At 46.3% G+C, this 26,212-nt stretch overlaps 1 protein-coding gene across 2 annotated transcripts in view; it reads left to right on the top strand.

Moving 5' to 3' along the window:
• ADA2 (adenosine deaminase 2) overlaps window positions 1–22,137 on the top strand; it is a 51,300-nt gene extending 29,163 nt beyond the window's left edge. For both annotated transcript variants that reach the window (XM_029954140.1, XM_029954139.1), the window contains exons 3-10: window positions 1,151–1,376; window positions 3,213–3,423; window positions 13,818–13,945; window positions 15,566–15,656; window positions 17,379–17,487; window positions 20,303–20,460; window positions 21,056–21,258; window positions 21,485–22,137. In XM_029954140.1, the coding sequence (XP_029810000.1) occupies window positions 1,151–1,376; window positions 3,213–3,423; window positions 13,818–13,945; window positions 15,566–15,656; window positions 17,379–17,487; window positions 20,303–20,460; window positions 21,056–21,258; window positions 21,485–21,584 (1,226 nt within the window). In that variant the 3' untranslated portion in view covers window positions 21,585–22,137. The remainder of the gene's footprint in view (window positions 1–1,150; window positions 1,377–3,212; window positions 3,424–13,817; window positions 13,946–15,565; window positions 15,657–17,378; window positions 17,488–20,302; window positions 20,461–21,055; window positions 21,259–21,484) is intronic.
• The last annotated feature ends 4,075 nt before the right edge of the window (window positions 22,138–26,212 follow it).

The following is a 26,212-nucleotide window of genomic DNA, read 5'->3' as shown; positions in this document are numbered from 1 at the left end:
AAAAAAACTGTGCAGTTCATAAAGTCACATCCTCGCCTGATGGAGACCACAAAGTTTAGAGAGGGTGACATGCCAAAGCTCACACCATGTCAAGGCGAAGTGCTGAGACAGAGCAGGGAGCAGAGGGGCAGTCCATACTGTGACTTGGGGAGCTCTGTAGTCGGAATTGGTGTCATGTCTGAAGGAAGCATAAGGCAGCAATGGCAAGCCTGCAGGCCAGAAGCTGCCTAGATACTGGCCAAAAGCAAGGAATGCAAAGCCCGTGTGTGGGCTCTGGGGAGCAGGCTGAGAGCACTGAGGACAGTTGTGCAAACAGGACCATGGTGGGGGCAGGGGCTGAAGCTTATCCCCCCCTTTTTAAAATTTATTTGTTTTGAGACACACACACACACACACACACACACACACACACACACATACTGCTCAAGCTCATGCACAGGGGAGGGGCACAAAAAGAGGGAGACGGAGTCCCAAGCAGGCTCTGTGCTGACAGAATTGCTGATGTGGGGCCCAATCTTGCAAATTGTGAGATCATGACCTAAGCCAAAATCACACACTTGGGAAACCAACTGAACCACCCAGTTGCCCTTGGGCTGCCTCTCTTTCTCTCTCTCTTTTTAATATTTATTCATTTTTGAGAGAGAGAGAGAGAGAGAGAGAGAGAGAGAGAGAGAGAGAGACAGAGAGACAGCGTGGGAGTTGGGCAGGCGCAGAGAGAGAGGGAGACACAGAATCTGAAGCAGGCTCCAGACTCTGAGAAGTCAGCACAGAGACTGATGTGGGGCTCGAACCCACTAACTGTGAGATCATAATCTGAGCCCACATCAGACCCTTAACCGACTGAGCCACCCAGGCATCCCTGGGCTGCCTCTCATGCATGAGGTCACCATGGCTTCTGACTAGTGAGAGATGTTCCCTTCTTAAACCAGGGCAAAGAAGGCAGTAGCCGTCCTGGGGAGATAAAGACCTGGGAGGTCTTTGCCCTGGAGGGGAAGGGACGTTATGTGCAGTTCTGAGGAACTCCACCAGATAGGCAACCTTGTGTTTCTCATTCTTGTCCATTTACACTGTCCTCACAGCCCCTGAGCCCTGGAATCTGGATTTTGCCTCTTTTGCTTCACCCTCACCCCTACCTTCCTTCCCTTTCCAGGGGCTGCCTTACACCTCCATGACTTCGGCATCCTGAGTATGAACTGGCTGGTGAAAAATGTTACCTACAGGCCCCACTGCCATTTCTGTGTCACCCCAAGGGGGTACTTGAACTTCAAATTTGCTTATCCAAGGCCCCCTGCTCCTGCACCAGCAGAGTGTTCAGAGTGGGTTTTGCTGGAGAAATATCGAAAGGAGCTACAAAATGTCACTGAGTTTGACAACAGGTGAGTGTGGCTCAGAAAAAAATGTGTGTAGTGGGTGGTGCATGGCTGTGTCTTTGTACAAACCCAGTTATGAAAATCCGGCCTTAGAAAAAATCAGGATACCTGGAGAGCTCAGTCAGTTAAGCATCCAGTCCTACTCTTGATCTCAGCTCAGATCTTAATCTCAAGGTCACGGGTTCAAGCCCTGTGTTGAGCTCTGTGTTGGGCAAGAAGCCTACTTGGGGGAAAAAAAAATATATATGGTTTATCAGGAGGCTTTTTCTTTTAACTTTAGAGGATCCTTTGCTTCATAAAAGCACTGAAATAGTAAGTTTCTGGGGCACCTGGGTGGCTCAGTCGGTTAAGCCTCTGACTTCAGCTCAAGTCATGATCTCTCAGTTCGTGGGTTCAAGCCCCGCTTCAGGCTCTGTGCTAACAGCTTGGAGCCTGGAGCCTGCTTCGGATTCTGTGTCCCCCCTCTCTCTCTGCCCTTTCCTACCTCAAGCTCTATCTCTCTCAGTCTCAAAAATAAATAAACATCAAAAAATTAAAACAGGGGCGCCTGGGTGGCTCAGTCAGTTAAGCGTCTTACTTCAGCTCAAGTCATGATCTCACGGTTTGTGGGTTCGAGCCCTGTGTCGGGCTCTGTGCTGACACCTAGCTCAGAGCCTGGAGCCTGTTTCAGATTCTGTGTCTCCCACTCTCTCTGACCTTCCCTTGCTCGCACTGTCTCTCTCTGCTTCTCAAAAAAAAAATAATTGAAAAAATTAAAAAAAATTAAAACAACAAACAAACAAACAAACAAAAAACCAAATAATAAGTTTCTGGTTCATTTAAAATTCAATTTGATCTGCAAAATGTATTGACAGTAATACTATCGTTGCATCAAATGAGATTTGTCTAGATGCTGAATACCAGAAAGATGAAAAGCTCCCAGCTCCAGGAATAAGATGGTCCACTGGTGTGTGAAACAGTTTGAAAACATGATGGAGCAACTTCCTAACAAATTTGTAAAGTAATAGTAAAGTAATAACTTCTTAATCATAGAACCATCTGCAGAGTGCTTTTTTAAGATTATGGCCCTTCACGAGTAAGAAATGTGAAGCTCAGCTTGGTTAAGGAAGTTGCCTAAGGCCACACAGCTAGTAAATGGCTACTCAAGGATGTGAACCTGCTTAGAGTTATTTCCATCACAGCTCCCGTATTAGCTGGCTAGGGCCGCCATAACAGAATACTACACACTGGGTGGTTTAAACATTGGGAATTTATTTTCTCACCGGTCTGGGAGCTAGAAGAACAAGATCAAGATATTGGCAAGTTTGGTCTCTCCTGAGGCCTTTGTCCTTGGCTTCCAGACAGCCGCCTTCTCACATGGCCTTTCCTCTGTGTGCGCACTCCTGACGTCTCTTGTACCGTCCTTTTCTATTTGGGCTCCACTGTTATGACCTCAGTTAACCTTAATTACCACCATAAAGTCCCTGTCTCCACATATAGTCACATTGAGGGTGAAGATTTCAACATATGGATTTTAGGGGGACACAATTCAGTGTATAACACCCTCCGGAGAGAGCTTAGTCTAGGATATAAGTGCAATGGGGTCAGACTGGCTAAGCATTGCAGCGGGGAGCAAGAGAGCCTGGTTGGGGGGAACATCCTAACTGAGCTGTGTCCGAAGGAGCATAAAGCAGGTCTCAGGGAACCTGGGGTGCTTTCCTTGGCCTCTCGTCACTGCTCACTGTGATGCATCTGGATTTGCTTCTGGGTGGGAGAAGCGAGGTGGGCAGGACTCCTGCAGATGCCTGAAGGTGATGGCTCAAAACACACTTCTTCAATTTACCCTCTTTGTGTCTAATACAGACTGCTTCAGGCTTTCACTCTGATGACCGAGAACCCCGAGGTGGCTTATGCAAACCAAGATGCTGTCTGGTCCAAGTTTACTAGTATCTTCCTCACAATCTCTGGCCTTGTCTACTATGCACCGGTGTTCAGAGACTATGTCTTCCAAGCGCTGGAGGAGTTCTACCAGGACAATGTGCTCTACCTGGAGCTCAGAGCCATGCTGTACCCGGTGAGCCCTCCTCTTCTCTCCTCTCCTCTCCTCTCCTCTCCTCTCCTCTCTTTTCCTCTCCTCTCCCAGTCCTGGGATAGGGACTGGATGCTGGCTTCATGTCTTTCTAGGGGTGACCATGAGCAAGGAAACCTGAACTGTACTTGGCTGGCCCCCGCAAAAGTATGACCATCACCCTCACTGTCCTTTTACCCCTCTTCCCCTTCTCCCAGATATACAGTGCCTCCCGGATGTTCAGGATTTCCTGCCCTTGGGCTCTGAGCAGTGCCTCATACCTGGATCTTTCTCGACCTGTCTCCTTTCATATCAAAATTTAGCTTCCCAGAGTCCCTCAGGATCCTGCTCTGGGTCCTGGGACAGCTATTGGGTCTGATCACCCAGTATGGTAGCCTGGGGAGAACGGATTGCTGTGCGAGGGTTGCCCAGTGAAAAGAGGTGGGGAAGGAGGCTGGGGGAGGAGGGAGACCGCAGGTGTGAGATGACAAGGCCACAGAGACAGAAGCAAAAATGAGACGGAGCTTGTGTGCTGGAGGAGGAATCCAGGGGTCTTACCCACTGACTCTGATGGTGAGGACTCTTGGGTTGAGTTGTCTGGTGGTGACATTGATGATGACATTGGGGGTATAAAAGAGGAGCTGGATGGGAAGGGAGAAACAGTTTTAAACCTGTAGAACTGGAAGTGCTTATGAGACATCCCTATGAAGATGTCCAGGAAGTGACTGAATATATGGCTTTGGAGCCCAGAGGAGAGAGAGTTCTAGCCTGGAAACATATATTTGACATTTGTCTGCAGAAAGGTAATCTTTAAAACTGTGAAAGGATGAGTGTCCCACAGAAGCTGCAAGATGAGAGGAGGAGTGGGCCTGGAAGGGAGCCATGCACACAGATGTTGTACCCAGATTTTAATATTGCCCCCAAAAACCAGAGACCGCCAGGGAGACCAAATCACGCATGCAAAAGAAAAGGGCTTTATTACAAATTTAGGCCCGGCCAGCCTAAACTAGGGCTCACAGACTTCAACACACTGGATCCTCGTGGAGCAAACCCCAAGTATGGAGGGATAGGGGCTTTTATGAGCTTGGGAAGGGGGAGTTACAGGAAATGGTGACACAGGTATATTGACAGTAGGTTTAACCATTCATTGATACTTTTGGTGGGGGCCAATCACAACACCTAGAGTATTGGCCAATCACAACACCTAGATTATTGACCAATCACAGAATGGGCCCAGGACCCTTACATAGGGCGTGACTAGTTTTAACCTCCATCTTTAGGCCAGCCCTTAGAAAATTTAAAGGTGTTAGCTGGTCTTTCCTGATTGGGCAATACAAGGGTTGTCTGAGAAGCTGACTCTTAGGCTTCCAAGGTCAGAGTCAGTTTGATTCAGACCTGTCCTTACACAGACATCAATCAGAACAGACACTTAATGCTTCTTGACTGGGAAGTTCTCTTGAAGGCAAATTGTAGCCTTTCCTGAAGCCAAATTATGGCCAGAAGTGTGTTGGTGAGCTAGAGCCCTTATAAGCCCTGTCACCGAGCTCTGAGAATTTAAGGGAGTCCATGACAGTGTTCTTATCTAATGAATTCCTGGGGGGGGGGGGGAAGTGCTAGAATAAATTGACTTTATTGAAGACAGTGGTTTTTTTCTTTTTAAACTTATTTATTTGAGAGAGAGAGACAGAGAGAGAGAGAGAAAGAAAACACACAGGAACAGGGGATGAGCAGAGAGGAAGACACAGAATCCAAAGCAAACTGCAGACTCTGAGCTGTTAACACAGAGCCCAGCTCGGGCTTGAACTCATGAATTGTGCCCAATTGACTGAGCCACGTAGGCATCCTGAAGACAGTGTTTTCACATGTATGCCTGTGTATCCATGAAACTTTCTAGGAAGCAATGCAATGTACAGAGATTGTGATATTTTTGCATTCTAAATTTTTTTTTAATTCTCTGTGGGATTACTAAACTGACTTTACAACCCTAGTTTGATTTTAAGTGTTCAAGGACCTTCTAATGATGGATACACTGGTCCTAAGAACCAGTAATTCCAGTTTGTGGGTCAGGGCTCCCTTTCCCTTCTTCTGGGACAAAGCTTTCTCAAGGCTCAACCCTCCCAACTGACCCACGTTTTCCCTTAGTTATGTTAATACCCTCCTTGAGGTTAGCTCAAGGCCAGGCCCCGAAGGGTCCTGGTGAGTTGGCTCTCAGGTAGGAGTGCCTATCTCCCCCAGGATCTGACGTTTGTTTGATAGTTAAAGCTTTGAGCACAGTTCTTGGGAAGTGGGAATGGGGCTGACCTTTGTCCCTCAGTAGAGCTTTCATCGGTTTTATGAGCAAAGTAGATAAGACCTGAACACAAATGATCCTTTTCCAGGAAGAAAGAGTGTCCAACCACCTATTAAGAGAAGAATTTCTATAAGAGATGAGCTGGCCTAGCCTAGGTAAGATGAAAGAAACTGTGCTTCCCAGAACAACTTATTCCCAGGTTTTTGACCTGGGAAATCCTTCTCTCTCCAAGCATGGGCTTCCCCCCCTCCCATCTAAGCCCATCCTCCTCTCTGGATCCCACTTAACCTGGTTTGTAGATTGGCCAACCCCTCCCTCATCTCCTTCCCAGGACTGTGTCAGTCCACAGGTCCCTTCTTGGTAATGTGGGTACTCTGCACTGAGCATTTGTTGCCTCATTATTTATGTCAGATTGTGAGATATTCCAGACTGGCACCAGCTCTTACATTGCCAAGAGGCACCAAGAGTGATAATCATGTTTGTTGGTTATGGTCCTCACACTTCGGAGGTGTTCTTTAAAATTCGCGTTTTGGGGTGCTTGGGTGGCTCAGTCGGTTAAGCGTCCAACTTAGGCTCAGGTCATGATCTCACAGTTTGTGGGTTCGAGCCCTGCGTCGGGCTCTGTGCTGAGCGCTAGCTCAGTGCCTGGGGCCTGTCTTCAGATCCTGTGCCTCCCTCTCTCTCTGACCCTGCCCTGCTCATGCTGTCTCTCTCTCTCAAAAATGAATTGAACATTAAAAATTTTTTAAATAAAATTTGTGTTTGGATCCCAACCTCCCAGGGTTCTAATTCCGTGCTCTTGGGTAGGACCAAGAAGCTGCAAAATTAACTAGCCTCTTCCCCTCCACCTGGTGATTCTAATGCAGATGGTCTGACCCAAACCACACTTTGTGAGAAGGCCTTTTTTGCCTTGTCCTTTGCAGAGTACTTGAGGTGCATAGCAAGCTTGCATTTTACAGATGTGGAAATGAGGTTTGGAAAAGTCAGAGTTTGACCAAGATCATGTTGGTGACTTGATAGAGTGGCTGGATAGAGTCCAGGGGACTAGACTTGAGCACTAAGGCAGCCGTGCTCAATCTCAGAAGGAGTCCCTGACCGGGCTTCGGGCTGCAAGTCTCGTCCTTCTGTAGGGCAAAGAGAGCCCCTAGGATTGGCTGAGCTGACGATTCACCCAGAGTGGTGCTGGCCCCTGCTGGGGGCCTATGGGGGGGCACTTCCTGTTGGGCCATCCCGACAGCTTTCTCAGCGTGGGGCCTGGGGGGTAGCCCGTCAAATCCTGGCAGAGCCCTGGACTCCTTAGGAGGGTGGAGGGAAAAGCAGGGAGGGGGGGAAACTGTGACGGGTTTGGGTCTTGGTCGGTTTGAGGGCTGTTGACTTTCATCTTGAGCCCGATGGAGAAGCATTCAGGGGAAGATGCTGAGCAATTGGAGTGGTTGTTTCCTGCTCCATTGCTCCCCCTTTTCTGTGGGGGTATTTTCTCCTTACCACGCCAAGTGGGCTCCAGGGTATTTAACTTGGGGAGCCTGCCTCGCTCCTAATCTTCTTCCCACTCTACCCACCCCCCACCATCCTAGAAGGTGGAAGGCTGCTGGGATTTGGGATTCTGGAGAGGCTGGGGGGGATGGGATGTGACCATTTGTTCTGCTCTGACCCTGGAACAAAGGCCTCTTGCAATAGAGAGTCTATGCCTTAATGCCCCCCATTAGCTAGAGTAGGGGGAGCCATCAACACATTAACAACTAAAAACCGTCTGCACTGGAATTCTTTTGCTGAGCCGCACAGCCTCCCCCTTCTTGCTGGTGGGGCTAATTCAGGGCCTGGGATGATGTTGATGGACTATCCTGGCTGCTCAGCCTCCTATTGTGTTACTAATGCTGGATAACAAAGGCTACTTGCCTTTAGCAACAGTTGCTAGGCGGGTCTTATCTCCTGGGCTCCAGTCCCTTCCCCCACGGCCGGAATCTGAGGCCCAGACTGGGTCCCGGCCAGTCCTCAGAGTGGAGCTCTTATAAGACCCCAGAGGATTATCAACAGGATATTGCCCTGCTGGTACTTATTGACAAGGGGTCTTGGGAAAGAGACCGTCAGTGGCAGAGAACCCACGATGGTTTTTCCCCAGATGTTTTCTTGGATGCTGTCATTTGTATAACAAACACTACCGGCACTTCTACCCATCCCAACCCCCCTCCCCAAGGTTTTTCCTGGATTCTGGGCAGAGCCTCCATTGAAAATTCCACCTGGCTTGTTGCTGAAGTGACCCCTGTTTTGTGTTGCTGGTATAACTGCAAGAATACTGACGATGGAGTTTGGGGGTACCTTTTTAACTGCTCTCCTTCATAATAGCATTTATCCTACTATGCTGTATTCCTGCTATTTGCTTCAAATCCCCAAGATGGTAGATCTTAACCCCAGCTGTACGTTATACATTAGAATCACCTGGGGAGGGTAAAAAAAACCAAAACCCACCAGTTTCTACCTCAGACATTCTGAATTAATTAGTCTGGGGTGAGACCCAGACATTTCACTCTCCCTGCATGATTCTAAAGTGCAGCCAGAGCTGAGACATTGAGCTCTCCTACCTGTCAGTATCACATAAAGGTAAAGCTGCTGTGATGACTGGGAAACGCTTAGGGTCAGTGAGATTCTAAAACTCAGCAGACCTCCAGCCCCTATCCCCACTGTGGAGTAGAACTCGTTTCTTAAGTTTTCTGAGCCTCAAAATCCTCATCTGCAAAAAAGAACTACCTAATGTTGTAGTGTTAGGGATTAAATGAGATGGGGACATAAAGGTGTTGGCATATGCCTGGCACATAGTAGAAGCTCAATTAATGGCTGTTAAACAAACAGTGCTCTAGCAGTGAAAACTAACTGTGTTGAGAGTTAGAAATTGAGTTCTAGTTTCTGGTCTGATACAAACTGATTGTATGACCTTGAGCAATTGTCTGCTTCCAAATTTCCCTTTGGTTCATTCTAGCTTTAAAATTCCATTTATTCCATCATATCATAGACAACAAAACTGTGTAATCTTATATTGGCTTATGTAAATAGTATGTAGTTTGAATAATTTCCCTACAAATTTATGGTGCCACAATTATACTATAATTAAAAATTGAGACAATCTACATTGAATCCAATGTGCTTTCAATTCCAGCAACTTTTGTATCACATAGTCTTAGATGGATGACTGACATCACCTACTTATACTTACAGATTGTTGAAATTCTTAGATATTAACTCATTTTTCTAGGATAACTGCAGATTTTGGGTTTTCTACATCTGTTAATGATAACAAAGTTGGTAATAATAATATTATTATTAATAGTTATCATTTCCTTTTTTTAAGTTTTTATGTATTTATTTAAGTAATCTCTACACCCAATAAGGGGCTCAAACTCATGACCCTAATATCAAGAGTCACATGCTCTTCTGACTGAGCCAGCCAGGTACCCAATAATTACGATTTCTTTCTCTTTCTTTCTTTCTTGCTTTCTTGCTTTTTTGAGAGAGAGAGGAGAGAGAGAGACAGACAGACAGACAGAATCCCAAGTAAGATCTGTGCTGTCAGTGTGGAGCCCACTGCAGGGCTCCAACCCACGATCCATTGTGAGATCATGACCTGAGCCCAAATCAAGAGTTAGATGCTTAGCCAAGTGAGCCACCCAGGTGCCCTCCTCCTTTTTAATTCTTCTTCTTATTTTTTCCCAATAGTTATCATTTCTAAATGCTTTACAGTTATTAACTCGTCTGATCTTGCAATGATCCTATGAGGTAAGATTGGCTGAGGCAGATTGTATCTCCACTTTAAGCCTAAACCCAGAAGCCTGCCCAGAGCTCCCTAGCTGGCTGAGAACTTTCCTCCAATACCAGGCTTCGCAGCAATTATTCTAATCAGCCTAGCTACGAGGCCAGGAGGAATTGCAGGTCTCCCCCTGCAAAGGGTCTCTTGCTCCTTGAAACGGGGGTGTTCTTGAGCATTCAGATCCTGTCCTCGGTGCTTCCACAAAGCCTGCAGATTCTTGGCTGGAGGCCAGAAACCTAGAAACACAAGGCACAAGCGGCCTGGTGGTGATTTACTGAGGCCTCAAGAGACCAGGGCTTCAGCATCTGCTGCCCCTGGAGCCAGATTCCATCTTCTTGGCTCTCCATGCTATGGGAACTACAGTGGGATTGGAACCCTGCAAGGCAGGGGTCCCAGATTCTCCAGCAGTAAGTACTGCAATGATAGAATTGATGGCTTGGAACCGCTGTCATAAACAAGCCCCCATCAAGTCTCTGGTTGTCTCATTTGCATATCTGTACATCCTTGTTTAGTGTGCCAAGGATCTTCTTGTAGACAGAATCAGCATTTGTTGATTTTTTTAAAGTTTCTTTTGTCTCCCTTCTGTTCTGCTGGCACTCCACCCCTCCACCATCCATCTATCCATCCATTCTCCAGAACATGCTGCCTGGGGCTGAGGAGTTTTGAAACTCCAAGTGGACAGTACTCTTCTTAAGTTAATGCTTATTTATGGAGCTCCTCCTCTGGTGCTAGAGGAGGGAGGTGGGAACACCCAGATGGCCTGGATCCTGCCCTCGGTGGCCTACACTCCACAGGGGCTATGTGGGCACATGGCTCAGTAACGACATAGCGGTCAAGGCACTGGGGAGACATCTGGTCTTCCCTTCTGCAAACGCGCTGGGGAAGGCCAAGATGCCTGCAGGTGCCAGTTCTGGGATGGGTTAACTCAATTGTTCTCAGAATTTTACACTAAAAAATTTTGGAGGATTCCAAAAAACTTTTTAATTTTTTTTTTTTTTGAGAGACAGACAGCACAAGCAGGGGAGGGAGAGAGAGAGAGACAGACAGACAGACAGACAGACAGGCAGAATCTGAAGCCGGCTCTAGGCTCTGAGCTGTCAGCACAGAGCCCAACGCAGGGCTCAAACCCACAAACCGTGAGATCATGACCCGAGCTGAAGCCGGACGCTCAACCAACTGAGCCACCCAGGCGCCCCCAAAAAACTTTTGTTTATGTGGATTTTATCTATTGTATCCTGTCTAATATAGCCTTTACTAGAAATTAAAACTGAGAACTTTTCAAAACACATGCACACAATCCATTATTTGTCAGACTAATATCATCACGCTTGATGCAACTTCTGGAAAATTCTGTATATTAAAAGTTCTGTATATTCTCAGAGAGGATGAGAATGTAAAGAACAAATCTTAAACTTAAACTTTAAATTTTTATGAGGAGAGTTTTTGATTTTGCAGATTGCCTGGAAAAGTCTAGGAGACCCACAAAGGCCCCCTGAGCACACTTTGAGAACTACTGGAGTACAGCACATAGGGTCTTTCAGCATCAGAGATTTGAAGATTCTAGCAGATTGCCTGGAAGTCTGTGGAAGCCTTGATCCATGACAGGAGAAGTTCTCTTTTTAAAAATATCTGGTGAAGGGACGCCTGGGTGGCTCTGTTGGTTGAGCCGTTGAGCGTCTGACTTAGGCTCAGGTCATGATCTTGCAATTTGTGGGTTTGAGCCCCACATTGGGCTCTGTGCTGACAGCTCAGTCTGGAGCCTGCTTCAGATTCTGTGTCTTCCTCTCCCACTGCCTTTTCCTCACTCTTGTTTTCTTTCTCTCAAGAAATGAATAAACATTAAAAAAAATTTTTTTAATAAAAAAATCTCTGGTGAAGTAGGAGACAACAAAAATAACTTTTTCTTTACCCTCTTAAGGTTCTGTTTTGGGGGCCTGCAAGTTAAACTGGCAAAAGCTACCTTAACAGAAGAAAAGGCATACACATTTTATTTAATGTTAGTATTTAATTTTCATGTGCATGGAGGGTTTTATAGAAAAAGTGAAGATCCAAAGAAGTGGGTAGAACAGGTACTTACTTATACACTTTTTAACAAGTGACGATAAATTGTGGAGAAATGACAAGGCAAAGAGTTTGGGTTCCTGGGGCAGTAAATTGTGGGGTAGTAAATACATGGAGGAAACTGATGGAATATGAGTTACGTTAGTAAAGTTTGTTTGTGCAGACCCGTCTCCGGGCTGACCTTCTGTCTCCAATAATAAGGGTTGTCTTCCTGGTGTGGGAGATAAAAGCGGGAACACTTTCACCAACAGAAGTTTATGTCCTGCTTTTAGGCAGATAGGAGGAGAGCAAGCCTTCCACTCAAAATAATTCTTATGCTGGGGCACCTGGTTTAAGCATCTGTTCATCTCAGGCCATGATCTTGCGGTTCTTGAGTTCAAGCCCCTCGACAGCTCAGAGCCTGGAGCCTGCTTTGGATTCTGTGTCTCCCTCTCTTCCTCTACCCTTCCCCTGCTCACACTCTGGCTCTTTCTCTGTCTCTCTCAAAAATAAAAAAAAATTTTTTAATTTAAAAAATTATCATGCAAACGTGGCCTATTTTAGGGTGGCATGCTCTGATCCCCTTCAGTAAATAACAGAAATAATAATAATAATAATAATAATAATAATAATAATAGATTATACTAGACACTGAGCTAGCAGTACCTAAGATTCTCTCCTCTGGAAAGTTCTGGCAGCCTTAACATTCAGTAAGCCTGAGCTTGTCCACTCTTGACCATGCAATCAGAGAAGACCCAACTTCCGGTAGTGAGCCCGGAGATTGTGTGAGAGGCCAGGCTTCCCTGGGGCAGCAGCAGAGGAAACCAAAGAGCCAAGAGAAGGGGCTGGAAACATCTGCTTGTTCACCCCACTTTCCCCCAACCCGGGCAGCAGAACGGACCCCCCTCAGCTGTGTCTGTGTCTGGGGAGAAGAGGAGGCTGCCCTGGGACAGAAGGCAGCACCTGCAGGGCGCAGCCAAGAAGGAAAGGGGCTGACAAGGGTGCTATGAGGCAGGGGACCAGCAGGAAAAGAGAAAAGGGTCCTGGAGAGCACCCAGCTCCTGGGATGCCAGGATACAAGAGCTGACCCCAGTGAGGAGAAAGGATTCCTCTCTGTTGGGTGGTGAAATAGTTCGTGGCCCCCACTCTGACTCTCAGCCTCTGCCCTCTGCGCCCCTGTGGGCTCTGGCTCTGTGTAGAACCACTGCTTCCCACCCCAGGACACTAGCAGTGCTTTCACCAGCAGGGCTGCCAGGGAGCCATTGGCCTGCTGTGGAGCTCCAAGTTTCCTGTGTATCAAATCCCCCTTGCATTTCCACCTCACTGCCATTTCCCCAGAAAGCTTCTCTGATCCTATCCAGTTATCCCCCCTTTTCCTCTGAGATCCCATAAACCTCTATTTAGCACTTAATTCTTCCAGCTTTGTATTTTAAAAAAGGAACAGAGTCCGTCTGCACTGAATCAGAAACTCCTTAAGGTCAGGCACCTTGTCTCACTAGCATTTGTTTACCCCTTCTAATGCCTTGCCTGGTTCCTTATACACTATAGGTTTTTAACTGATGTTCATGGAAACACCTTCTGTATATTACTTCTTCCCATCCTCCTTTGCACCACAACCTCTTCAGAAACTCCCACATCCTGTCCTGATCCTGACCTGCTGCTTTGTGCAGAGGATGAGAGCTGACCCAGTGACAGGAGAGGGCGGAGGGAGTGGCAGGCACCATGTGCATCACTCCAGCCCCCTCCAGCCTCTCACCATGGGCTTGATGTGGCCCAACCTGTCAAGAGGGCACAGTGGAGGGAACTTCTTTAAACCCCTGCCTTCTCCATTGCATCTTTCTACTTTGTCTTACCCATGGTCCACTTCTAGGTCTTCTCATTCTGCCCCCAACCATGTCCACCTGAGGGGACCTCCCACGTAGGGCTGGGAAAGTGGGGACATGAAGTGGGTCTTAGGACTCCCTTTTTTGGCTGTGTCCTCTCCCCAACTGACCTGTTCTTCATTCTTTGCACAAATGCCTTTTGAGCACCTACCATTTGCCAGACACTGTTACAGGTGCAAAGACCCAGCAGTGAATGAGACAGGCAGACATCCCAGCTTTGTGATGTTCAAGAGCGTTATCCAAGACAGGACTAGGACTGCTGATAAGTGTGAGAAGCTGTTGAAGACACTGGACAAGGAAATTGCAGAGATTTATTAGAGATTATTGGCAATGGGAATGAAGTTTTGCTTACCTCTGATGTCTGATCAGGACCATGCTTCCCTCTCAGGTGTATGAACTGAATGGGACCATCCATAACCAAGAGTGGTCAGTGAAGACTTACAGAGAAGTGGCTTGTATGTTTGCAAAAACACATCCTGGGTTTATTGGAATCAAAATCATTTATTCGGATCACAGGTGAGAGAGAACACGGCTGAAGCCACAGGATTTGGGAGAACGGGATGCAGGCAGAGCCACTAGACTTGGAAGTGGGGGGGAAGGGAGAAGAGGGAGGCTGGGAGGCTGGCTTCAGAGACCCATTCTCAGTGCCAAAGAGCCATGGCCTCAGCATGCATGTTCCTGCACAAGAGCAAGAATCTATCTCCGAAGTCACCTCTAGTTCAAATCTTCACAACCGACTGAACTGAAGAAGTGTAGCAATTTTCCAGATAGTTCTAGGCCCTGACCTCATGTTGGCTTGGGTATGGGTATGTTTTTGCCAGTGTGCTCAGATAACTGGCCCATTTCTTTGTTTCGGTTTGCTGGTGGGGTTCTGCCTCACATCAAGCATGTGCTGTCCCTGGCGTGTACTGGGCCGTGATTGGTGGCCTAGCCCCGAGTGACGGCTGTCTCAGAGTACGTGCATGGATGTGCGGCCTGGCAGTGTGAACAAGGAGCCACTTTTTCCCAAGTGAGCACCGAAAGCTTTATAGCTTAGTTTTCCTCTTCATTTTACACAAGGAAGGCTCTCTATCAAAGGCAGGCCTGTGTAAGTCCTGTGACCTGCCCACAGGGCTGGAGATGCAGGGGTGGCAACCAGATGGGGATCACACAGAGTCAGGGCTTGGGGAGGGGCAGCTCAGCCCGAGAGGCTGGACTCTGGACAGCAGTCAACCCCCTCCCCCCCATCCCCCCTGAATCCCCTTCACCTTTTATCAGAGCAGAGGCCTGCACCTGTGTGCTAGTGGGCCAGGATGGAGCTGGTAGGCCGGGGTCCCAGTGGTCCCCCTCAGAGGCTCCTGGGAGCCAGTGGCAGGAGGGGGTGAGGGCTGGGCTGCAGGTGGTAAATCCTCCCTCCATCCCTTAGAGCTCTGCAGGAGACGGAACGGGCAGGTGTAGGGAGGGGGAAATGTAGGCCCACAGAACTGAGGAGCAAGTGAGCCAGCTGCTGTCCAGGGACCTTTGTCCTGTCACAGAGTTGTGCCAGACTTTTGTTTTGGTGCTTCTGTTATGCTGCTTGCCTCATGCCTGTCCTGGGCTTGAACAGAGAGGGTGCAGAGAGAAGTAAGACAGTTTGCCTACAGCATTTCTGGAGTCCCCAGGGCCATGCGGATTCCACTGGAGGGAGGGGTCCAGCTGACTCGACAGGGGCCCAGGCGTTCTGGAGCATTTCACAGGTGTCCAGGGAACAGATGGCCTCCCTCTGTACTGCACCTCCTTCCAGGAGCCATCTCAGGGATGCAGGGCAAGTTTTGGACAAGGCCTCTTTACTTTACCCAAAATGTGGACAGATGAAACCTGTCCCATGGGCCTCCTTTTATGACTTGTTGGGCAGACGCCATAGGCTCCTCTAGAGCCAGCAGACTCCTCAATATATTTGGGTGAAATATCTCTCAGTGTAGCCCCTGGAAGGGATAACAACAGCGTGGTCAAAATAGGGTCACGGGCCGAGGGTTTGGGAAGTGATTGCTGAGTAACCTGGACTAGACCAGCCCCAGGCACTGGGGAAAGGGGGGGGCTACTCCGGGGTAAGGGGTACGTAGCTCCACCAATGCCCAGTCACGCTGTCTCCCATGCTTCTCTCTTTCTCTCCCACAGATTCAAAAATGTGTCCTTCATCATGAAATCTGTCCAAAGAGCTATGGCACTTCGAACCACGTTCCCTGGGATGGTGGCGGGGTTTGACCTGGTAATGGACTCTGCACAAAGCTGTCTGAGAGCAGGGCCCAGCAGGCAGCTCTTTGTGAAGGCCCTGGCAGCAGGCACCAAAACCCTCTGCAGAGACTCAGGCTGCCAACCACAGGCCTGGCCAGAGTTTAGCACTGACCTTGTGTAGAGGCCTGTGGGAAGATGATAGTCACAAGAGAAAGGAGAGCAGACAGAGCCAGAGGCTGAAAAGGGAAGTTCCAGAATAAGGAAGGAATTCAATGAGGTTGGGCAGTAATGGTGGGCTTATTCCCATTCCCCTGCCTTCTGCCTTCCTTCTAACACATGTGGCCTACCTATGTCTGCCTCTTAACACTGTAGCACATAGAGGGTGGTCTGGACGCAGAGATGGGTCTAGCCCTGGGGAAAACTGTTAAGGATGGGAAAGGCGTCCTCTGTGCCTTCATCCATTTGCTCCCTCAGCTATTTTTGAAGCTGCACATCCATAGTGGTGTCACTGCCTTGACCACCCCACCCCCACCGCTCCACCAAATCAAAGCCATAGCTGAGTCCTTAGAGCCAAGGTACACTTCCCAGGTGACAACCCATCAGTCTCATTCAGGAAATTAAATCAGCTTGAACGAACTGGCTAAAAGGCACTCCTGAGTCCCTCTTATAGATTCTGTACATTTTACTGAAACTGTGCTTAAGCTTTTGCTTTCAGAACATCCAGAGCTCAAAGGAGTGGATTTCAATGAATCATTATGTTTGTACCAAGATGTCTTCCTGGGATCCCTGGAATCCCTAGGGGTTGCTCAAGGATCTGGCTTCTCCAGAAAGGGGCAGAAGGCCCTCTCATCTCCCTTTTCCCCTCTGTGTGCAGCCCTGACAAAGGGGGCTGAGAAGGAGCGCCTCCAGTGTAGAACATGCAGAACAGTTCCTACAAGGACTGTAATGGACAAGTTCTAGAGGGAAAAGGGGATAGGAAAGGGGGTAGGGAGTTGTTCAAAGGGGTCTACTGGCAAGTTTCAACTCTCTTTCAAGCCTGCACTCCATTCTACTACATTGAATATCTGTATTTGGCTTATTATAAAAATGTGTCGTTGCTCCCCAACAAATTAAAATAGGCCCTCTGAAGGAGGTACCGTTTGATCCTAAGGCACACCTACCCTTGTCCCGCAGCTACAAGCCCTGGGGGTATGTGTAGTTCAGTGCGAAGAAAAGCATAGTTTTGTTGTAGTTACAGCTGAGGCACTGAGTCACAGCAGTCTCTTCCGGGGAACTGACTTGTCCAGGGACTCACGGGTAATGGGTCTGGAGCCCCAGCCCTCCTGACTCCTGGTCCAGTGCTCTCATTCTCTCGTGCTGTCTCTCCATTTTCTGTGGGTCTCTCAGTGTCTCACTGTCTTATTTTTTCTGTCTCTCTCTGTTGCTCTTGCTTTCTCCCTCACTCTCTGTCCCCAGCAAGGAGCTCAGGGCTGAACCACAGGGACTTGGAAAGTGGTGTGAGAACACAAGGTGGAAAGGGTGAGGAGGATATAAGATACAGCCTCTGACTATGGGGGGTAACTATAGGGGTAATGATGCACTTTCTTTTCTTTCCCAATTTTGCTGCTGGTCATTTTTAAAAGGCTGTGTGACAATGGCCTTGAGTAGTAATGGCAGGGTATAAGGAAGCATGTTCACAGGCTATAGAAGGTGCCGTCAGCAAAGCAAGGCATAGACCAAGCAGACGGCTCCATGTCCCCTCCTCTCTTTCCTACAGGTGGGACGTGAGGACACTGGCCACTCCTTGTATGAATACAGGGAGGCGTTGATGATTCCTACCTTGCAAGGTGTGAAACTGCCTTACTTTTTCCATGCTGGAGAGACAGGTGAGCAGTGTGGGGATGAGCAGGCAGAGGAGGGGTGGGAAGGAGGGCTCCTCATCATCACTCAAGAGAACTGATGGGATCCTGGGACAGTACTGATATTGTCAATAGTCGTTTTATGGTGCTTGTCCATTTCATATGGAGAAATATGTATTTCCCCTGGAGAAGGAATAAAATGATAATAACAGTATCTGACACTTTACATATATTATTTCCAATTCTCACCCCAGTCCTGCCAGAAAAGTATTTTTATTCCCATTTTATTTATTTTTTTTATTTTTTAAACTGCATTTTATTTATTTTATTCTCTATTTTTAAATGTTTTATGTATTCATTTTGAGAGAGAGTATGCATGCATGAGCAGGGAAGGGAAAAAAAGAGATGGAGAGAGAGAATCCCAAGCAGGCTCCATGCTGTCAGCAGAGAGCCCAATGTAGGGTTCAGACCCACGATATGTGAGATCATGACCTGAGCTGAAACCAAGAGTCGAACACCTAACCAACTATATCCTCATTTTATAGATGAAGAGCCCAAGACTCCAAACATAGAGTACTTGGTCTAAAGGTAAAGAGCTAGGCATTGGAGTTTGATTCGGAGTCCTTTCTGAAGATCTCCATTTTATAATAAGTGAATTGTGCTTAAGAGGTTAATTCACCTGTCCAAAGTCATACAAGGGTAAGTGGCAGAAGAGGTACCACAACCAGGCAATGAGGAGGCTCTGTCCACACTCATCAGTGCTGAAGAGGAGACCCCACCCAGCCCAAACAGCTGACTGCTATTGCTTATGAAATGCCGTTAGCCCAGCCATGTCTTTGCTCCTCAAAGCTCACTCCACAGGTTTATGGGTCGTCTCTCAGAGCTTCCCATATTCCAGTCCTTAAAATATGTAAGCCCTAAGCAAAAGGAGTCCCAGATCATGGCTACAATTTCAGGTTAAAATGAAGATTTGGGGGGCTTAACTCAGGAGGAAAGCTCGCTGCTACATCCCACCTGGTGACCCTAAGTACTGTAGGTACCTGTCACCCTTAGAAGACCAAGGAGATAAGTGGGGAGCTGTGGGGGCTTGGATTTCACAACGAGGCTTAAACCTTGGTTTATCACACCATCTCTCAGAGGAAGGGTATGTGTGCCTTAATCTCATTTTTCCTGACATTTCAAATCAATTTAGATCCAATTTAGATCAAAACTGTTCTGGGAAATTTGAAGAAGTGTTTTGTGGGGGATGGGGCAAGGGAGTAGGGGGATGTTAGCCTTGAAGAGCTCATGGTCTAGTTGGGAAAATCATACTTACCTGTGTGAAATAATTTCAATAGTATGAAACACTGCAATAGGATCTAACCAAATATCAAGACACATGGGCCTAGAAGAGGATTTTGCCAGGAGCTGGGTATTTAATAACTGAGAGTAATGTTCTTATTTTTATTTTTAAAGTTTATTTATTTATTTTAAGGGAGAGTGAGACAGAGAGTGTACACATAAGCAGGGGAGAGGCAGAGAGAGAGGGAGAGGGAAAATCCCAAGCAGGCTCTCTGCTGTCAGCACAGAACCTACCAACCATGAGATCATGACCTAAGCCTAAATCAAGAATTGGATGCTTAACTGACTGAGCCACCCAGGTGCCCCTAATGTTCTTGTTTTTTTTTTTTTAAAGGAAGCAATCTTTGGGGGGAAAGTTCTAGATAGGAAACCAGTGCAAATCCACCTAAAACACATGCCCTAAAAAGCAATGGGAATTCTTGGGTTTTATTTCTAACAGAACAGTGGAGTTTTCATACTTTACATGTGGATCAGTTAGGATGCTTTTGGGTGCCAGGAATGGAGTAGAGAAGGTCATCTATTATTTCACGTAATAAGCAACCTCTGCTGTTCTCCTCAAGTTCAGGGCTTTACCTTACTTTGTCGTCAGTTAGTGAAGTCACATTCAGGTGTTACAAATTTAACGAAGCAAAAGACAAGATGTTTCCTCCAGGGCATCTCCTTTTATCAGGGAGGAGGTCCAAGAGCTCCCCACCAATAACCTTCCAGGCCAGCATTAGGACTAGCCTAGTCGCAAGGGAAGCTGGGAGAGTCAGGACCTGTTCTTTTCACCCTCCATAGAAAGCCCTGCTAGCAAGGAAGATGCAGGGGGGATGGCTGATAAGTAGGCAGCCCACACTGCCACCACTTTGTACTGGTTATTATGATCTTGCAATTGATATTGTTAAAGATATAAATTAAGTAAGTACATAGAAGCAACTATGGGGGCACCTGGGTGGTTCAGTTGGTTAAGTGTCTGACTCTTGGTTTTGGCTCAGGTCATGAGCTCACAGAGCCTGCTTGGGATGCACTCTCTCACCTCTGCCCCTCCCCCACCTGTGCTGTCTCTGTCTCTCTCAAAATAAAGAAATAAACTTAAATGTTTAATTATATTGAGAGAGTTTGCAACACATTGTTGTAAAAATCATAAACAAAATTCCCAGAAAATAGCTCTGGAAACAAATAAAAAATGTAAAGAAAGAATATAGGCTGTGGAGTCAGATAGACCAAGGTTTGAAACCCAGTCTTGCTACTTAAGTGAGCATGCTCCTTCAAGTTACAAAGCCTATGTAAGTTTCAACTTCCTCATCTGTCACTTACATACATAAAATAAAGACTTGCCATACCTCCTCTCTTTTACCTCTCTTAGAAGTTATATGAAACAGTGTGTGTGTGTGTGTGTGTGTGTGTGTGTGTGTGTGTGTGTGTGTGAACTTTTTCTTGCTTGGGGATTGGGAGCCTTTACCTGAGGATAGTCTATGGGTCAGATCCATCTGATTGGAGAATACCTCTTTATCCACAGACTGGCAGGGTACTTCCATAGATAGAAACCTTCTGGTTGCACTAATACTGAATTCTACCAGGATTGGCCATGGATTTGCTTTGACCAAACACCCAGCAGTCTGGGCTGACTCCTGGAAGAAGGACATTCCCATAGAAGTCTGTCCCATCTCCAACCAGGTATGCATGATCCATGGCACCAACCCAGACAGTCTTTCTTTCCAATCTCAACCTCTGTTCTGATTTCCAAACTTTCGTGTATGATTTCTAGCTCCTGAGCTCACTTGTTTTCTATAGTCCTCTGCTGTCTCTCTCCCCTTAGTAAGTTATTTAGGAATGGCCCTTTGCCTAACCTATTCATAATAATGAGGCAGTAGTGAGGGTCGCCAGTCTAGTGGAATTTGGGTCAGAGCTAAAAGCAAAGCTTAAGGGACATTGAGGAAGACCAGGGAAGTGGGAGGGGCCATAGGATACTGCTGCTTCCACAGCTGTTTGGGGTTCTTTGTGCACCTGTCTCTCCTGCTGTGTTCAGCAGAGCTGCTCTGAGCCAGACCAAGAGAGAGACCAAATGTTTGTGATGGTGAGGAAACTTGGAGAAAATTGGGAAGAGCATGAGGACTGGCTTTATTCCTTGTGTTGTGCCCAGAAGTCATCCCAGTGTTTAGAGTGGTGATGAGGATAAGACAGGAACTGATTGTGCTCACGGCCTTGCCTCTCTTGTGACAACTTTTTATGGGTCAAAGTTTGTCTTTCTCCTTTGCTTCCTGTTGGGCAGGTTCTGAAACTGGTGTCTGACTTGCGAAACCACCCTGCTGCTGTTCTGATGGCCACTGGGTACCCCATGGTGATCAGCTCTGATGACCCGGCTGTGTTTGGTGCCAAAGGCTTGTCCTATGATTTCTATGAGGCCTTCATGGGCATTGGGGGAATGGCAGCTGATCTGAGGACACTCAAACAACTGGCCATGAACTCTATCAAGTGAGTGTCCTGTGTATTTCTCAGATTCCCCAACTCTCTCTTCCACCTCACAACTTGTGTTTATCTCTCTTAGAGGCTTGGGGCAGAAGCCTAGAAGGTTTCTCCACAATACCTGTTTTGTTACTGCTCTTGGACTGGAAAGAAATGTGCTCTGCAAGCATCTGAGATCCTTTACCTACTCCCAACCCTTTCTCCTGGGGCTGACCTGGGTGCCTTTTCTCCTCAGGTTCAGCACCTTGTTGGATACTGATAAAAAGGCTGCCATGAAAACCTGGGAGAAGAGATGGAATAAGTTTGTAGCTGACCTGGCCAGGAGGCCAGCATGAGAAGATAGCCACTTATTACCCTATTCCTCTGCTTCCCTCTGCAAGCTGTTCTTGCCTGTCAGTCATCCTTGAACACACACAGTATAGTTTCTACCTCCATTTCTTTATCAGAATCGATATCATGAAGGTCATCAATGGCCTTCACATTGACCGTCCTCTCAGAAACACTTAAACAGTTTACCAAACTCATCTTTTTGAAATATTCTTTTCTCTCAACCCCAGTGACATTAACTCTTTGGTTTCCATTTCCTCCTCTCTCTCTGGGGTCCTGTTTCCAGATACTCTTCTCTCAGATTTCTGTGTTAGATTTCCTCAGGACTTAGTCTTGCCTCTCTTCTGTTCATATTTCTGCTTCTTCTCCTCTTTTTCTGGTAGTCTCATTCACTCCTTTGCTTTTAAATGACATTTATTTGCTGATGATCCTCAAATTTATATATTTACTTGGAGCATTCACAAGAATCTCAGAAAACTACTATGTGTTGGGGTGCCTGGGTGGCTGAGTTGATTAAGCAGCCGACTTTGGCTCAGGTCATGATCTCACAGTTCATGGGTTTGAGCCCCACTTCGGGCTCTGTGCTGACAGCTCAGAGCCTGGAGCCTGCTTTGGATTCTGTGTCTCCCTCTCTCTCTCTGCCCCTCCCCTGATCACGCTGTCTTTCTGTCTCTCATAAATAAATAAATGTTTAAAAAGAAATAAAGAAACCTACTATATGCAATTCTGACCTCTCAATCTCTTCCCTTTTAACCTTTTCCTGGTCTTTCCCTTCTTGGTAAATGTCACCTTCATCCATTCTATCCAGGTTCTCAAAGTAAAATTTTTCAATGAAATTCATGATACTTCTCTCTCCTCTGTTCCCTGCATCAAAATGTATCTTGAACCCTCCATGCCTCTCTACCTGTATTGCTATTGGCTGAGTTCAAGCCACTATCACTTCTTGTCTGAATTATAATGGTCTCTTACTTGCCCTCTCCTTTCTTCTCTTTGCCTTCTTCATTTCATAGTTCACAGAGCAATGCCTTTTTAAAAATTAAATTAAGTCAGGTTACACTGCTTACAACTCAGTGCTCTTAGAAAAATCCAAATGTTTCAACAGGGAATGTAGCATCCTGTTTAACCTGGATTCTTTCCGGCATTATCCTATCCCAGTTTCCCCTAGTGTACCGGACCCTGGGTACACTGGTCCATTTTTCCTCAAATATCCCAAACCCTATGCTGCATTAGAATCTTTTCTCATCCTTTTTGCCTGGGATATTCTTTCTTTCCACTCTTGTCTAAACTGACTCCTGTTCACCCTTAAGGTTTCACATTCCATGCCATTGTCTCAGAAAGGTTTCCTAGGCCCCTAACTTGTTAATATCTCTCATGGCACCTTGCTCTTTTTCTTCATGACTCTTAGCATAATTTGTAATTATATATTTATTTCTGTGTTGATAGTCTCCCCCCACCAGACTGTAAGCTCCATGTGAGTAGAAACTAATGACTGTTTCATGTACATTGTGAACACAGAGCCTCGCTTCATGCCCCAAACCTAGTTATACTCAATAAAAGATGTGTTGAAGGAATAGATATAACCTGTATGCATTGAGCCAGTTGCTGAAGCAGGAGGGAACAGAGCAGAGACTCCCCAAAGAAAAGGCCTCATGTGATCAAATTCTGGCTCCTAGCCTAGTCTTCAGGAGAAGGAAGGCAAGAAGTCGGCCCTGTTTTCACTTGACTGAAGGATGTAAAGGAAGATCCAAAAGTTCCTTAAAAGTCCCAGGTGGATTCAAATGTCTTCTCATCCATCACCCATCACCTGCATCTGAGCTCATAGGCAGCAGCCAACCCTCCCTCCATTAGTAGTTTATCACTGATTGGTTCATGACACTGGGAAAAGTCTTGCTGATTAGGGGTCCTCAACCACAGACTGGTGCCCAGATGGGACAAGATGACCTTTAAGATCCTGTCTAATTCTGAGAGTCTTTGATTTATTGCCTTAACCAATCCCAGTAGATAGTGCATAGGTCCCAGCTCAGCTGACTTAACATTTAATAAATGGAGAAAATGAAACTTAACTGAATGGGCTTCGGTAGCAAGTTGTCTTGACTTCAGGGTCTCCCAGAAGCTTAAGGTCTCCAGCCCAGACTTGGTGTGGTCACTGACTTGGCAAATTAAACCAGCTATAAGTCTTGTCTTCATGCCTGGCTCAATAGGCTGAGTCCTAATGGAGAACTAGAAACATCAACAGAACCAGACCTTGAGTTAGGAAGATGTGGGAAATAGGTTGTAGCCCTCTTGGAAATGAGTAATATTTCTTCCAGGGGTAGTTGAATCTGATTTCACATATTCCTCCTGTAGAACTTCCCAGAAGGTACCCTGACATATATTTTTTGGGAAAACTTGTGTATTAATTGAATTTTTGTAAGTGAAATCATGCTCTACCTGGGGCTCACTATTTATTTAAAGGACATCTGAAGCAAAACCTTCTGTTAACAAAACATATTTTTGTAAGTTGAATTCATGTAGTCTATATTTATTTATTTCTTAGAGTGAGGTTAAATCCTTTTTCCTTCTTTGTCAGGAGAATTGTCTGGGTTGGAAAAACCTAATGGCTAGGGACACCAAGAGTCCCTGACTTGTCAGCCTTATTGTACAGCAAGTCCCCATCATCTGGCTTATGATGAATGCCCTGGTCCAGCCCCCTCCTCCTATGTCCTGGAGCTTTTTGTCAGTTGGCACAGCTCCCAGGAAGAGAAGGGAGACTTTTGGAAATTCAAACTGAGAGAATGTTGTTGGAGATGTGAATTATTTTATCTCACAGCAGGTGAGAATTTGGGATCCAGACTCAAGGAAAACCGTGGATCATTTGTATTATCTTGAAATAATGTGAAACTTACACTTCAGGAAATTTGCAAGAATAGTACAAAGAACTTTAACATACTCTGTTTAGATTCCCCAATTATTGACATTTTATAACATTTACTGTATCATTCTCTCTGTGTATCTGTATCTCTTTCAGTATCTGCATGATAGATCCTAATTTTCCTAACCAATAGAGACTTAAGAAACAGACATTATGGCCCATTATTCATAAACACAGCAGCCCACTTTTACTAAAGGCAGTGTCATTCTCCTGTGTAACCACAGTGTAACCATCCAAAGCAGGATATTAACATTGTTAAGATACTATCTTCTCTCCTTGGTCCTTCCAGGCATGTTTCTTCTCTCTGCCCAGAACCCGACCCAGGATCATATATTTAGTTATCCTGCATCTTGTCTCTTTCAGTCTGAACAATTCCTCAGTCTTTCCTTGTCTTTTGTGATGTTGACATTTTAAAAAACTTTTTATTTATTTATTTTGAGAGAGAGGGAGAGAGAGAGATGTGATTGGGGGAGGTGTAGAGAGAGAGGGAGAGAGAATTCCAAGCAGACTCCATACTCTCAGTGCAGAGCCTGATGCAGGGCTCAAACCCACAAAACCATGAGACCATGACCTGAGCAGAAACCAAGAGTCAGACACTTAACTGACTGAGCCACCCAGGCTCCCCTGTTGACATTTTTTTAAATGGTTACTTATTTTGAGAGAGAGCATGTGTGTGCATGCATGCACGAGCAGGGGCGGGGGCAGAGAGAGAATTCTAAGCAGGCTCCTTGCTGTTAATGCCCAGCCCACCTCAGAGCTCAATCCTACAAACCATGAGATCATGACTGGGGCTGAAATCAAGAGCCAGATGCTCAACAGGCTGAGCCACTCACTCAGGCGCCCTGTGACCTTGATGTGAAGAGTACAGACCAGTTATTTTGTAGCACCTCTCTCATTTCAGATCTATGTAATGTGTCCTTGTGAAGAGATTCCAGGTATACATTTTTAGGAGGAATACCTCATAAGTGATCTTTGTCCTTCTCAGTGTATCATATCAGGGAAAACATGGATCAGGGCCTCCTGGAGGTGGTCTGCACCAGCAAGCAACAGCCAATTGTTACAACTTCAGCCTGTTATTAAACCAATGGTGGTCTGAAATTGGTCATTGTGGGAGTTTTTGTAATATGTATATATATGTTTTAGGTAAGTTCTAGGGCCCAACATGGAGCTCAAACTCCTAACACTGAGGTTAAGAGTCATCCAGGCAGCTGGGTCATGGTGGGAGTTTTTACATTACAGAAATCAGCAAATTCAAATCCGTGCCCACCCCCCAAGTCAGTAGTTAAACATTTATCTGTGTACCAATGCATACAATGTCAATCTGTCCCATTACGATGATGTTCACTTCGATCACTTTGTTAAGGAAATGTCTGCCAGGATTTGTAAAACTTTCCACTTTGTGATTAATAAACATTTAATGGAGAAACACTTTAACTCTATGTAAACATCTTATTCCTCATCAAATCTTTAACCCATTAATTTTACAGCCACTAAAGATTATCGTCTGAATCTTCTCGTACTCCAATCATCACTGTTTAAGTTACTTACTGCTCTATAACAAGTTATCCCAAAACTTAATGGCTTAAAGAAATAAGTTTGTTAGCTGCTACAGGTTTTACAGGTCAGGGATTTGGAAAGGGACCAGCTGGGCAGTTCTAGTTTGGGGGTCTCTCACGAGGCTGCAGTCAAAATGGTGGTGGAGTTGGGGCAGCTAGGGGCTGGCCA

The sequence above is a fragment of the Suricata suricatta genome, chromosome 10 (assembly GCF_006229205.1).
Source record: "Suricata suricatta isolate VVHF042 chromosome 10, meerkat_22Aug2017_6uvM2_HiC, whole genome shotgun sequence".
NCBI classification, from domain to species: domain Eukaryota; kingdom Metazoa; phylum Chordata; class Mammalia; order Carnivora; family Herpestidae; genus Suricata; species Suricata suricatta.
Note: the sequence above shows the minus strand (reverse complement) of the source record. Positions and strands in the feature narration are given on the sequence as shown.